We start from the raw sequence: 16,040 nt of genomic DNA, 5'->3' as shown, positions 1-16,040 counted from the left end.
GCGAAGCACTGTAGCCTTTCAGTTCTCGTAATTCCTTGATCAAACTCTTCATTTGAAAACAGCATTTTTATGTAAGACTAAAATAAAAAGATAAAAATAAATGTCATCACGCCATCATAAATAAATAAATAAACATGAATATTTGAACGCACAAATTGCGCTGTTATTTCTGTATGAAATTTAGTCATTCTTACTCCTGTAGTACGATAAGTACTCTTATTTTTGTTTGATATATTATTGCTTGTTATTGCGGTGTATATATAGTTAAAGTCAGAATTATTAGCCCTCCTTCGAATTAAATTTTTTTTTATATTTCCCAAATGATGTTTAACAGAGCAAGGAAATTTTTACAGTATGTCTGATAATATTATTTCTTCTGAAGAAAGTCTTATTTGTTTTATTTCGGTTAGAATAAAAAAGCAGTTTTTAGTTTTTATGAACCATTTTAAGTTTAAAATTATTAGCCATTTTAATCTATATATTTTTCCATAGTCTACAGAACAAACAATCGTTATACAATAACTTACCTAATTACCCTAACCTGCCTAGTTAACCTAATTAACCTAGTTAAGCCTTTAAATGTCCCTTTAAGCTGATAGAAACCTTAATAGAAGCATCTAAGTGCAAACAGTATGCATGATTTGTGAGTTGTGTAAGCGCAGAGATCCAAACCAAGACCTACCTTTCCATTCATCAATAGAGTGTTCCCTCTCATCTAGCTGTTTATCATAGATCTGTGGAGGAGGCTGAGAAATGAGACACAGACAGAAAGGAACAGGTTTAATTATTACCACAACATAATCATAAACAAGAAAAATGCCTTCTCAGTTAACATATCATTGCTTGTCCTTAACCATAAATACAGAAAAGGTATTTTAATTCATGCTTTACAAATCAGGCAGTATAGGTAGTGTCTAATTACAGGATGTCTATTGTGGCAAGCCATTTTAACATTAAGCCTTAAACTGTACTTGTTTACTAGCTATTTTTTTCATACTAGTACTCGTTAGTTAAATACTACTACTCATATTTATTAGTTCCTTGACTAATGACATTTTAATAGCACTTAGAATCTGAGTAATAGTAATCACACACTTGTGCTTACTTTAAGGATACGGTTACATATTCATTAGATACTAGTACTTATTTATTAGAGGCTATTATTTATTTAGATACTCTTCATATACTTATTCAATACTTAGATAATATTACTCATTCAATAAATTACATATTCATAAAATATTATTACTAATTCATCAAACCATATTTCTGATTCATTAGATACTAATACTTATTTATTAAATTGTATTGCAAATTGATGAGATGCGTATACATTAGATACTACTACTTACTAATTACTACTATTACTTATTCATTAGATTAGAGTACGTATTCATTAAATACATACATGCATATATATATATATATATATATATATATATATATATATATATATATATATATATATACACACACACACATATATTATAACTTCTTCATTAGATTATATTATTTATATTTGATAGGTAATAATTAGTATCTGATAAATAATTAATAAAACGTAATATATTTTACTAAATAAGTACTAGTAGCTAATAAATATGGAATAATATCTAATAAATAAGTAATATCTTTAATGAGTAAGTACTACTGTCTAATGATTATTACTTATTCATTAGATACTAGTACTCATTTTTTCAATTATATTACTTATTCATTAAATTATCTTACCCCTTCATTAGATTATATTACATATTTATTAAATACTAGTACTTTTAGATACTTTCATTAGATACAAGCTTCTATTAAATATTGTATGCATTTATATTATGCTAGTACTTGTTTGTTGGGCACTTGTTATAATTATTCTATAGAAATTGGTTCATTAGATACAGGTCGTATCTAATGGATAGTAGTTCTGGATAGTAGTCCTTATCCATTAGTGACTGGTACTCACCCATTAGATTATGGTAGTTATTCATTTTATATTATACACTACTAGTACTTTTTCATTAGTTACATTATTCATTTTAAACTATTAATTATTAAATATGAGTACATATTCATTAGATACTTGCAGAAAACTATTAGAATACATCCTGGCTAGACTGTCTAGTTATTACTAATAAGTAATAACAGACTCTGTGGACATTGTTTGCTATTTTTAAGCAGAATTTTGTAAAATATCTGTGGATTTATCCAGAACGATTGTGGAAGTATTTAAACTAAAAACTTAATATATGAAGTAAACTATAAAAACTTTTTAACTTTTAGTTAATGTTTACAAGCCAATTAGATCCACATATTTGGTAAACAAAACAAGTCTGTCATAAAATCTACTATTAGTTTACAAACTGTATTGTAAATAAAGTATATAAACATTTTCATACTAGTCAATAATATTACTGAAAATAATTTAAATACTGAATAAATATAAATTTACACACATTTACACAAGTAAATAAATAGACTCAAAGATGGGTTAAAATTTGGCTGATTTTTGCGCACGCAGATTCTGTATGGGCCTTGTAACAACTATCTAATGAATATGTACTACAATCTTAGAGGTACTAGTGCCTAAATAATAAGAATTAGTGTCTATAAAAATACTATATTATACATAATAGTACCTATTGGCATAGATTTTGTTGCTAAAACATGAAAATAGGAATGAGGAATAAATGTTAAAAGAGCTTGCCACATTTCTGCAGCTGCAGAGTCACTTATTCGATGTACTGTAATGCATTTCATCAGGATTATTATTATTACATGATTAGAAAACAGCACTATATACAGTATGAGGACCTGCATAACCGGTTAATACGTTACATTACAGTGTTCATATTGTAATGTTATTAATATGTTAATTACAGGTGTCTATGAGATTACTCTTTGATTTGTCTATATAGTTTTTTGTTGTATATGTTGTATATAAAATAACATGGACACTGTAATGCAAAGTGTTACAACCATTGGCACATGCAGCTGACATGTTCAACAGTAAAAACGTAGTAAATAAGGACCAAACACCAGCATTAGTAAGACAGAAATGCAGAGTAATGTCTGCAGTCAGGATTAGGATTAAGACAGGGACAGAAACAACCGCCGCATCTCAAATCCTAGCAAGCAGCCTAACTAGACTGCATTTTGTGCATCATTTGAACAATCAAAGCCTCAGCAGTGTTTTTGAGCATTTTTTATTCACATGAGGTTTGTTGTTTCAAATTCCCTGGTGTCACTGGCAAAAATGCTGTCTAGCTAGGGAGCTCACTAGGTTTTGTGACAAGCTAGAGATTTAGGAAGGTATAAGAGAAATAAACAGAAAAGAGAGAGATTAAGTTGGAGTAAATTGGTGTGGAGTAAATTAAGTTGGAGTAAACATTATGCGAAAGCAGGGTTGCTTAAAAGTGCACAAATAATAAAATTTTTATTTTATGTTGTATATTATAATTTATATTATATTATATATTATATTTAATTTGTTTATATTATTATATTTTAATTTCACAAAATGAGTGAGCTTTTTTGCCATGTAAGTCTATGTACACAGTAAAAAATATACTGGCAAAGTCAAAACAACTATTTTTATGTTGCTTTAAATTATTATAATAAGTTAATCAGGTTTCAAGCAGTTATAGAAAGTTTAACTCAGTATTTTTAATTAGTAGTTGATTAAATGACTAGAAAAGTTCATTTGAGTAAACTAAAAAAATTAAGGCAACAAGAATTACAATATTTACAGTGTAAAAGTAAGCAGATTGTTTGTTATTTTAACAGTTTTGGACATTTTTTTTATGACGGCTACTTAATTGTCACTTATAATATTGAATCTAAATGTGTTTTATTATTCTGATATTAAATCTCATATTATTAAAATAATCAAAATGAAGGGAGTCTGTTTAAAAAGCAGTCCAAAAAATACATTTCAAAAGCAATTATAAATTATAGCAATTATAGTCTTTTAGATTTGGTCATAGTTTTTTTTTTTACTATTATTATTTAATACTAAGATTATCACCAAACAAATTTTTGAGAATTTAAGTTAGAAAATTTAATTTGGCACATTTATATTAAATTTACAGTTTAATCCTATACTCGCCATTCGACTATATTGAACACTGCAAAAATCTTTTCTTGCTTATTATTATATTTTTTTGTCTTGTTTCTATTCCAAATATCTAAAAATTGTTAAATCGAGAAGCATTATCTAGACAAAATAATCTTCCAATGGGGTAAGCAAAATACTTTTATTCCAAAAGAGAAAAATAGATTATGTTGCTTACCCCATTGGCAGATTATTTTGCCTGCTTTAAGTAAAAAACTCTAGAAAATGCTTCTCAAGTTTTTAGATATTCAGACTTGAAAAAAACAAAAACACTAAGAAAAGCATTTTTGCAGTGTATTCTAATACTAAATGTTATTAAAATAATTCATTAAATAACTTTCAATACATTCTAAGATATTAGTACACAGTACAGAGACTCAGACAAACACAAACACACAAATATTAACAATGTCAAATCAGCTCAAATGTATTATAATGATTTTTTTTTCTGCTATCGAGTTGTAGACATCAGTCGGTGTGTGAGTGATTTGAGTTTCCTAAGTGTGGAATGGTCTTTATTTACCATCGATATCTGCTGATTCCTGGCCTTCATCAGAGAAAGAGAAACACCAGAGAGAAGGAGAAAACAATCACACTAATCATAACCATGCTCATGGGTTATTAAAACAAACTACGTGCTATACTCAATATCATATCAGTATTTGTTTGATCAGCAGGAAAAAAAGTAGTGTACGTTCACATAAAATGACATCTTTTAATATCTACACACACAATTGCAGACAAGAAATGCGAGCTATGCTGTTTGATTCACATGGTTGCTGTTGTGGTTTTGTACTTGGGACTCTCTAAAACAAGAAAACCAGACTTCTGAAATCCCTTTGAAACAGTACAGACGTGCAGAAAGGGGACACGCAGAAATATAAAAAGATCAAAGATCAGGACAACCTTCTTTTATTTTTTTAATCCCTCCTTGTGTCCTCTGAAACTGATGAAGGTCCCCAGAATCAACCATGAACATTTACAAACTGAACAAATGCAACATGGTGGAGGAAACCAAGCTAATAATTGCAAACGGTTTACTTGACATGTACAATTTATAATAATAATAATGAAAGAGTATTATGTAATTATAAATCAAACTAGATTATTAAAGTTTGTCGAGACAAACTTTGAGGCTGGCTTGTGAAAGCCTGTTGGTAATAGTTTATTTAGTTTAAACAGTTTTAAAAAGTATGAATAGATAGATAGATAGATAGATAGATAGATAGATAGATAGATAGATATTAAGCATTTCTAGAATGTTAAAGTACTTAGCTAATCATAATTAGCATGTTGCTATAACACTACAGCATGGCGATATCAATCTCTCTATAATATCAATGCCTCTATAATGGCAGTCTATGGGACAGTTGCTAGAGTGCAGTATCTGGTTGTTAGGGAGTGGCTAGAAAGTTAAAAGCTCGTCAGTTATTCGTAGTTTGGTTGTCTGAGTTAAATGAGCTCAGCCATTAGTCTGTAGGACAGTCTAATGCAGAGTTATGTGCTCACAAAGTTTGATCCAATGTAAAGTCAACGACAGTCTTTTGAATGGAAGTCTATGGGACAGTTTCTAGGGTCCCAAAAGTGGTTACTAGGGCGTGGCCAGAAAGTTAAAAGCTCATCAGGTATTGGCATTTAGGTAGTCTGAATTAAATGAGCCCAGTTAGAAGTCTGTGTGACAGTTTGATGCAGAGTTATGAGGTCACAAAGTCTGGTCCAATGTTAAGTCAATGGGATTTTTCAGACGGTCCCGGGATGTTTTTCAGAAAACCGAAAGTCGGATCAGTTGGAAAAGATATAGCACACCGAGTCAGACCAGTTTGAAGGTTTGGTGTGAGTTTGGTGGTCATAGCTCGAAAGCTCTAGGAGGAGATGCGTTTTGTTTTTTAGTCTCAGAAGAAAAATAGGATAACAGTAGTCTGGCTTGCTACACAAGCCAGCCTAATAATAGATTCCATAAAAACATATGTCAGTATTACCAGCTATTTGACTAAAACAAAGTTAACATTTATATTGATGTTGAAAGAAAGAAAGAAAGAAAGAAAGAAAGAAAGAAAGAAAGAAAGAAAGAAAGAAAGGGTACAGAAAGTATTCAGACCAGCTTAAAATTGTCACTCTTTGTTTTATTGCAGCCATTAGTTCAAATCATTTAGTTAATTTTTCCTCATCAATGTACTCACACTATGCCATATTGACAGAAAAGTGCAGAACCCTTTGCTGAGTATATAGAAGCACGCTTTTGATCTAATACAGCCATGAGTCTTTTTGAGAAAGATGCAACAAGTTTTCACACCTGGATTTGAGGATCCTCTGCCATTCCTCCTTGCAGATCCTCTCCAGTTCTGTCCGGTTGGATTGTAAACATTGGTGGACAGCCATTTGTAGGTCTCTCAAAAAATGACCAATTGGGTTTACATCAGGGTTTTGGCTGGGCCATTCAAGAAGAGTCACAGTGTTGTCGTGAAGCCACTTCTTTATTATTTTAGCAGTGTACTTGTACTAGGGTCATTGTCTTGTTGGAAGGTAAACCTTTGGCCCAGTCTGTGGTCCTGAGCACTCTAGAGAAGGTTTTCATCAAGGAGATCCTTGGCCACATTTCTTTCCCTCAATTATAACCAGTCGTCCTGCGTTATGCCGCCATCACCATGCTTCACTGTTGGGGCTGTATTGGACAGGTGATGAGCAGTGCCTTGTTTTCATCAGATCAGAGAATCCTATTTCTCACCACCTTGGAGTCCTTCATGTGTTTTTTTTTTTTTTTTTTTTTTTTTTTTTTTTTTTTTTTTTTTAAGCAAACTTCATGCAGGCTTTCATTATCTTTTTTTTTTTTTTTTTTTTTTAACCTCTCACCAAGGCTCTTCTCCCCTCAGTAGCAGCCCAAACGTCTTCCATTTCAGGATGGAGGCCACTGTGCTCTTGGGAACGTTAAGTGCAGCAGAAATTTTTTTTGTAACCTTGGCCAGATCTATGGCTTGCCACAATTCTGTCTCTGAGCTCTTCAGGCAGTTCCTTTGACCTCATGTTTCTCATTAGCTCTCACATGCATTATGAGCTGTAGGTCTTAATCAAGTAGCTTTCCTAATCAAGTCCAGTCAGTATAATCAAACACAGCTGGACACAAATGAAGGTGTAGTACCATCCCAAGTATGATCGGAAGAAATAGAAAGCACCTGAGTTAAATATATGAGCGTCGTCGGCGCAACAGCCTAGTGGTTAGCACGCTGCCATATGGTGCAATAGCACGTCAGGGCGTCGCGAGTTCGAATCCCGGCTCGACATTTCCCTACCCTACCCCCTCTCTCCCACTTCTCTTCCTGTCTCAATACTGTCCTATCTAATAAAGGCAAAAAGGCCAAAAGATAAATAAAATAAATAAATAAATATATGAGCGTCACTGCAAAGGGTCTGAATACTTAGGACCATGTGATAATTCAGCTTTTCTTTATTTAATAAATCTGCACAAATGAGTTTATGTCAAACAATTCTGTATTTTTCTGTCAATATGGGGTGCTGTGTTCATTAATGAGGGTAAAATTAATTTAAATTATTCTAGCAAATGACTGCAATATAACAGTGAAAAATGTAAGGGGGTCTGAGTACTTTACATACCCACTATAGATTAGATAGATAGATAGATAGATAGATAGATAGATAGATAGATAGATAGATAGATAGATAGATAGATAAATAGAGCTAAGTACATTTAGGGGAATTATTAATTGACATTGACGCTAATTGCACATTTTTAAAGTGACAATAAAACTATATATTTTTCCCCTCTCTTATCCAATCAGGTGTGAGTGATGGAGAAGCTCATGATTGGCCCCACTGGCCCAACCATGCAGAAAAGCACAGGACAGATGAATGGAGAAACTGATTACTCTGGTAAGTGTACGACTGTAAGCCTCAGTTAACATGCGTCATGCTGCGCTCACTCTTTAACTATAAGCTGATGGAGAATCAACTCACCGCCTCCACCTCAGCCGGGTCGTACCACACGTTGATGTAGGGGTGTTGAAGCGCCTCGTCCACTGATATTCGCTTCGCTGGATCAATGATCAGCATCTTTGACAGCAAGTCTCGTGCCTGACTCGCTGCAAAAAAAAAAAAAAAAAAAACACACACATTTCTAAAATGAGGACATTGCACTCCATTAGACACAATTACTCAGTTTTATCTATTGTTTTCCAGTGCCTTATTAATGCCTTTTGGGAATTATGGAAGTAACTTCTGTTAGCCATTATACCATTATACTATGGTGATTTACACCTATCTATCTTTAAATAGTAACAGTTCTTGACTCCAGTGAGCTACAATCAAAAATTAGGTATCATTGGAACGAAGACACTTTGAGCTTTACTATGATACAGTGTTTCATGATAAAATATATAGAACATTTTACATTTATGAAGTAATGAAAGGAAAGGAAAGTAAAGAAAGGAAAATTGCATATAGTTGCATTGTTTACTATTTGTTTTTGCATATACAAGCACATGAAATCAGTCATTGTAGTTTATTTATTAACTGTTGAAAGGAAACGTATTACAATTACCAAATAAATCTACACAGACTGCATGATTAATCCTAAAAAGTATTTTCAGTGCAATATCACACACCTATATCAAATCATTTTGTACTGTAGGCGTGTATTTATGAAAAAAGGTGTCTTGGTAAATTGGTGCTTGACAAAAATGACATATGGAAGAATAAATAGAAAACAATTTTGAATATAAAATTAAATAAAAATAAAAAAATTGATTCATAAAAAAAAAATACATAAAGAAAAATCAAATAAACCTTAGAAATGTTTTCAAAATTATTTTAAGTGTAATTGTTTTAAACTAATTTTGTTGTAACTTATTATGCTCAGTGAGTGTTAAATTCACAAATACATAAAATTATTTCACATTGTTTCATAAATAACAAGCAAAACATAAACAAATAAATATTTTTGACATGAATAAATTACAAAAATTACAGAAAAGACTAATACATATGAAAAAAAATATACAAATAAATAAAAATCTAAAAGGCAAATAAACATGTAAATGTGAATATGAGCTATATGTTTTGCGCATAATATGTAAAAGTGGAGCAGTGCAAACGTTTTCAATTGAAGCTTGCATTTTACATATTGAACATATCAAATTCTACTGTACCGTGGAGAATCCAAAAAGGAAAATAATTAAAGCTCAAAAGCACTTTTGGCCGATAGATAGATAGATAGATAGATATATAGATAGATAGAAAGATAGATAGATAGATAGATAGATAGATAGATAGATAGATAGATAGATAGATAGATAGATAGATAGATAGATAGATAGATAGATAGATAGATAGATAGATAGATAGATAGATAGATAAAACCAAAGCTACAACAAAACTGAAATACTAACTAAAATCACAAATATTGAAATAACAATTGAATTTAAATAAATAAATAAATTAAATAAATAAAAAAATGCATCAAATTATTTGAAACGAAATCACAGGAAAAAAAAAGATGTAAAATAAAATGGACAAACTACAATAAAGTGAAACTGAAATTTAAAAAGAAAATGGATACATTTTTCACCAATATTTTACATGAATTGAAATGTATTCACCTTATTCTTAGCCAACGAGCGGGCGCAGTCATTTGAATCTTTTTGGCTCAAGACTTCCGCTCTCATTCTTTTCCATTCATTTTTAGAAATTAAAAACTGCTCGTTTCGCTGTTTTTGCAGTTGCAAACTGATATTTTCTAATAATAATATTCTACATGGTCTGTATAGTCATGCAAACATTTGTTTGTAGAGCAAGTAGTTTGACCGTTTTCTGCCGTTTATTATTCCTTGTCATTTCTCCCATAGGTGACTGAATCAGAAGTTCTAAAACAATCGCAAAAACATGCGCACTTCCGCATTTTAGAATAAGGTCAAGAATCTTGGTATTTCTAAAGATGTTCCATGATTAAAATTATTTTAATAAATATATCCATTTAATAAATCTGTTTTGAGCAGATTGCACCAAATATATGACCGTTATTCACTGAGAAATGAATAAAAATATTCATTTTCAAAATGGGGTGTACTCAATTATTTTGAGATAGATAGATAGATAGATAGATAGATAGATAGATAGATAGATAGATAGATAGATAGATAGATAGATAGATAGATAGATAGATAGATAGATAGATAGATAGATAGATAGATAGATAGATAGATAGATAGATAGATAGATAGATGGATGGATAGATAGATAGGTTTTTACTAATATTTGGTTAATTTGGCTACTAATATGCATGCACAATCACAGACTAGGCTCGTAGAAAATATGTATAATACATTACTTTGGGTACATTTCATTGCAATGAACAAATCCACTAGAGGGCCCTGTTGACATCTTTGCAAATTTGAAATACATTACTTATGTTTTGTTGTACATTTTCAGAAACACGTCTTTCTTTTACATACTACAGTACATGGTTTTATCTTGATTTTTATCTTGATTTTTCTCTTTTGTGGAAATATGATTCACTATACTTGAACCCAAGCACTCTGCATCACAAGAACAACACTGTACAGTGTAAGCGACCAAGCAAACTGACCACAACAGAAAAGATGTCCATGTGTAGATAGGTAGGTAAAGCAACAAATCATAGACATTGTTAAGATGTTTTGTGGTGTTTATTTGGTGCTTTGCAAAGAACTGCATGGAAATAATCAGTTATTCCTCGATAGTATGTTCTTGTAAATATCAATAGTGTGCAAAGGAACAACTCCCGTAGCTTTTATTTGACCTATAACTGCAGTCATATAAATAACATATAAATAAAACATATAAATAAAATAAAGACAAAATAAAAAATATAAATAAAATCAAAAAATAAAATGAAACCACAAAATGAAAATAAAACAAAATAAAAAATAAACTGAATTGCAAACGGATATCAAATTGTGAAATAAATACTATATGCACACAGATTTATGAAATATAGCAACATATTAAAATATAAAATACATAAAACATAAAATTACAACAATAAATGATGTCAGATGTGTGAAAATGGACCAAATTTACAACTAAAAAAAACATATCATGAATTTTACCTAGAAATTGCAGTCAGACATGTGTTGAAGTATGTTTTGAAGCACATACTGTATTTCCAATGAGCCTGGTTTGAACTTGATACAATTTATTTATTTAAGAACGGATGTAAATGTCTAATAATTCAGACGCCACAGTCTTTATATTTTATCCTGTGTGTTTGTTATTTTGCAAGGGCACTGAAATCATCAGTGCTCAGTTTCCTCCAGCTCTCACCTTTCCTTCCCTATCTTCTCTTCTCCTCCTCCTCTGTTCGCTCTTCTGTTTTGCTCTATAAATAGCCTGGTAAAGTCAGACTCTTTCTCTCTGCTCTCTCAGCATCATCTCTCTTCTCTCTCTCTTTTTTTCTCTCTGCTGGACCACTTCAAAATGGCTGACGCTAATCTCTACAGCTCTCAATTTTTTGTTCTATTAACATAAATAAATCTGTGCATTTATATTGGTTAAGTGTACGGGTAACACTCTGTAATGACTGCACACTATGAATAATTAAGCAAATAGTTAATTAATCAGTTGTAAAGCATTAATTCTATATTAATAGACATTAGTAAGCAGTTTTTAGGGCGGCTTGGCGGTAAGCAGGTCGCCTCACAGCAAGAAGGTCGCTGGTGGAAGTCGCGGCTGGCCCAGTTGGCATTTCAATGTAGAGTTTGCATGTTCTCCCCATGTTCACGTGGGTTTCCTCTGGGTGCTCCAGTTTCCCCCACAGTCCAAAGACGCTATAACTGAATTGAGTAAGCAAAATTAGCTGTAGTGTACGAGTGTGTGTATGGATGTTTTCCAGTACTGGGTTGCGGCTGGAAGTGCATCTGCTGCGTCAAATATATGCTGGAATAGTTGGCGGTTCATTCTGCTGTGGCGACTCCTGATAAATAAGGCACTAAGCTGAAGGAAAATGAATAAATGAAGCAGTTTATAACTACAAATGCTGTATTCTTGACATTAGGTATTGAATTATTTATTTATTTAAAAAGCATTTATTTAAGAGTAGCTGCAGGTTTTTAAGATATTTAAGAATGAGTAGTTAAATGATTAATAAACTATTCAAATAATTTACATTTATGTATGAAGAGTTCAGATGCCAAAACCTTTAAGTGCCATCTAAAAATCCATTGAAAATGAACATTTTCCTCAGCCTCCTTTATTTATGTTGAGATATTTTACTTGAAAGACCAGAAAAAAAGACTTATTTTTTGACATAATAGAGATATTAATGAACATACACACAGGAGCCTGATTTAAAAAAAAAAAAAAAAAAAAAAATTCAGATGGCGTTGAGGTTTTTGCATCTAAACTCTTCATATCTTATTATTCAGGCATATAGTTACTGAGGTTGTCTATAAATGCTTTATTAACACACACTTCATGCGGTTTTGTGACCTATACTAAAGTGAGGACTTTTGATGCTTTCTAAATCCCTTCTAAATGACAAATAGTTAATAAATCAATAAATTATTAGTTAACTATTTGCTAAGGCTAAATAAATGATTCATAGTGTGCAAGTATTTATAAAGTGTTACCAGTGTATGCAGAAGTAAACAGAAAGTCAAAAAAAGTTTGTAATAAAATATGAAGTAACATTATATAAAAATGGGATGAACTACTGTATTGAAACAAAACAGAAATGCAAACTAAAATCAGTTTATAAAATTAGAAAATAAAAAGATGAAATGGCAGGTTAAACTTATTAAAGATGGCCTTGTGCCTAATTGCTATTAAACACATTTTACTTCAAACTAATTTTAAACTTAAGTTAGAAGGAAAAGACAAAATAATGTAAATAAAATAGAAAAAAAATCAACAAAAAGAAAATAAAACAGAATCAATAAATAAACCGAACTGCCAACTGATGTCAAATTGTGAAACAGTGTGCACACGGATTTATGAAATGGTGACATAAAATAAAATGACAATATGAAATGATGTCAAATAAAACCAAAGCTACAACAAAATAAAACTGAAATACCAACTAATATTGAATTAACAAATGATTGAAATAAATAAATATAACAAATTATTTGAAATGAAATGACAGCAAATAAAAACATGTCAAATAAAATACACAAAAACTACAATAAAGTGAAACTAAAATTTAAAAAGAAAATGGATAGATAAATTAGTCAGTACTGAAGCCAAATCGGGAGCTAATTTAACAAAATAACTTGTGACGGTCCAGAATTAGTACAACCAAATTGATATGTTAGGGAAAAACATTAAATAAATTCAAGAGAAGAGAAACAATAATTGTTGAAATGTTGTAGTTTCTCATTTTTTCCCCCCGATATTTCACATGAATTTAAATAATCTTGCTATTTCTAAAGATGTTCGATGACTAAAGTATTATTTTAATAAATATATCTGTTTAATAAATCTGTTTACAGCAGATTGCACCGAATAATGTATTTCTCTATATTCACAGAGAAAAACATATTAATATTCATTTTCTAAATGGGGTGTACTCAATTATGTTGAGCATGATAGATAGATAGATAGATAGATAGATAGATAGATAGATAGATAGATAGATAGATAGATAGATAGATAGATAGATAGATAGATAGATAGATAGATAGATAGATAGATAGATAGATAGATAGATAGATAGATAGATAGATAGATAGATAGATAGATAGATAGATAGATAGATAGATAGATAGATAGATAGATAGATAGATAGATAGATAGATAGATAGATAGATAGATAGATAGATAGATAGATAGATAGATAGATAGATAGATAAGCAGTATCTCTTGTCCTCAAATTATGGAAAATTCATCATATCATTAATATCCAGCACACTGTTTTCATATCAAAGGCTGAGGATTCTCCTTCGCTTTCCCTGGAGAACTACTGCTTGCAGCACAGTTAATGAAACCTCTTACAAATCAGCAAAATTGCTTGAGTCTTTCAGACAAACTATGAAAACAGCACAAATACAAATAAAAATAGCGACGAATCAAACGGAAGTTATTAACTTTCACCATATTTGGTTATTTATTTAATTCTCCTAGTAGTAATTTGAAGTCATACAAAGATGTGACATTAGTGCACTTTTATGTGGATATGGGTTAAATGAGGTTGGAGGAAGTTTTTTGGTGAAAAAGCAAGTCATAACATTTCATATACATGTACAAATGTTATAATAAATTAACAAGTAAACCGTTATTTAATAATACATTTTTTGAGGGAAGTTTCAACAGTTTGTGTGACATTCAGCATTTAATATAAGCTATGGTAACATTAGTTAAGATAATATCAGCATTTATTAATTGTATATAACTTTGCGTACTGTATGATTAATACAAATAACTAATGTACTGTTGAAGCAGAATTATTATTCCTCCTGTGAAGTTCTGTATTATTTTTCAATTATTTACGTAGTGATGTTTAATAGAGCAAGTATTTTGTATAATATTTTTTTTGTTCCTGAGGGGGGAAGATTTCTTATTTCTTAATTGTAAATATTATTTAATATATTAATAATAAATATTTGATAAACAATGTTTTTTATTATTTTTTTTTACAATAGTTTTATTTATTTATTTATTTATTTATTTATTTATTTATTTATTTATTTATTATGTTTCCCTCTACTATTTCTTTTAGTTTGCCTGGAATAAAAGCAGTTAGGAAATTGAAGGTCAATATTAAAAAATGATCGTTTTCGATTAGATACAGAATAAACCCATACATGTCCATGCATGGAACTTGTCCAATAACTTTTTCCGTAACTTGCATAGTTAACCAACTTAACCTAAATTGGACTTTAAGCTATAAACAATATTAACTATCAAAATAATTACTTAAATATTTTGCTCTGTCATTTTGCCAAAACATAAATAAGAAAAAATTAAATAAATTAGCTAATATATTTTAAAATGTGCTAAACATCTTCTCAGTGTTAAACATCACTTGGGAAACATTTTATAGCAGGGGTCATAGTTTTGACTTCAACTGTATACCTTAACTAAAATAAAATAAAATGTTTGATGTTATAGTTAATACATAAATAACAATTATTTGGTTGTAATATGAGTGTAGTGTAAATAAAAATTAATAAATTGATAAAGAAATTAAATTATAATATGTTATTCAATCCAACTGGAACAGACTGTGGGACATGTTGTACAGTAGAAATTTTATTTAAATTAAAATGTTTTTACTTATTAAAATGATTTATTTATTAATATTTATTTATTAAACTTAAATTTAATTTGGGTTTAGTTTGGGGTGAAATATGACTGGTGAACTTCATGTCATGAAATTCAATGTTGAAAACAAACAAACATACAAAAAATTCACGATATCTCCGACTGTGACATACCTTTGAGTTTGTTGTGCTCAGAGTCTGCAGGGAACAGGCAGTCAGGAAAGAGTTTGGGAAAGGTCAGACCGGCGTATTTTGGCCTGTTCTCCACATAGTTGCGCACCGTCGGCTGCAGCTTCTTCATAAACTCAGGAGAGGGCGTGCCCAGCTGCTCTATAACCTTATTCCATTGGTCGATGTCTGGATGTGGGTGGAGTCATGGAAAAAAAAAACCTGTACAGCCCCTCAGGCTGTTTATGCATTACATAAAGTATAATATTTCACTTTCACATGGAGTGTAAAATACAAGATAACAACATAATGTGGTTATTCTAACACGGTTACACAAGATGAACATAAAAGCAAGTGCTGTGAGCCTAAAAATGCCATCGGTAATAACATAAAGTTTGATTACACTTCGACTGCAGGATAATAAGCACTAAATCTGGAGAGGTTAAAACACTCGGAGGGTTCATAATGAGACGCAGAGTGGAGGAAAAGCTTTCATTCGTAGTAAGTAAATGCAAAAGAAA

At 30.7% G+C, this 16,040-nt stretch overlaps 1 protein-coding gene across 53 annotated transcripts in view; it reads right to left on the bottom strand.

The window, feature by feature from the left end:
• The window catches only part of mapk10 (mitogen-activated protein kinase 10), a 141,472-nt gene that overhangs the window by 20,097 nt on the left and 105,335 nt on the right, over window positions 1-16,040 (bottom strand). For 28 of the 53 annotated variants that reach the window (XR_012396578.1, XM_068215922.2, XM_073934917.1 and 25 more), the window contains 4 exons: window positions 15,526-15,708; window positions 8,075-8,199; window positions 4,629-4,652; window positions 683-746 (listed from right to left, as the gene is read on the bottom strand). Coding sequence is in view for 52 of the 53 variants with exons in the window: in XM_068215922.2 (XP_068072023.1) it covers window positions 683-746; window positions 4,629-4,652; window positions 8,075-8,199; window positions 15,526-15,708 (396 nt within the window). In the remaining variant the exon portion in view is untranslated. The remainder of the gene's footprint in view (window positions 1-682; window positions 747-4,628; window positions 4,653-8,074; window positions 8,200-15,525; window positions 15,709-16,040) is intronic. The other 25 variants (XM_017352814.4, XM_005161473.6, XM_073934921.1 and 22 more) reach the window with 1 other exon arrangement.

Source organism: Danio rerio, chromosome 21, assembly GCF_049306965.1.
Source record: "Danio rerio strain Tuebingen ecotype United States chromosome 21, GRCz12tu, whole genome shotgun sequence".
Taxonomy (NCBI): Eukaryota; Metazoa; Chordata; class Actinopteri; order Cypriniformes; family Danionidae; genus Danio; species Danio rerio.
The sequence above is the reverse complement of the archived record's forward strand: the minus strand, read 5'-3'. Positions and strand labels throughout refer to the sequence as shown.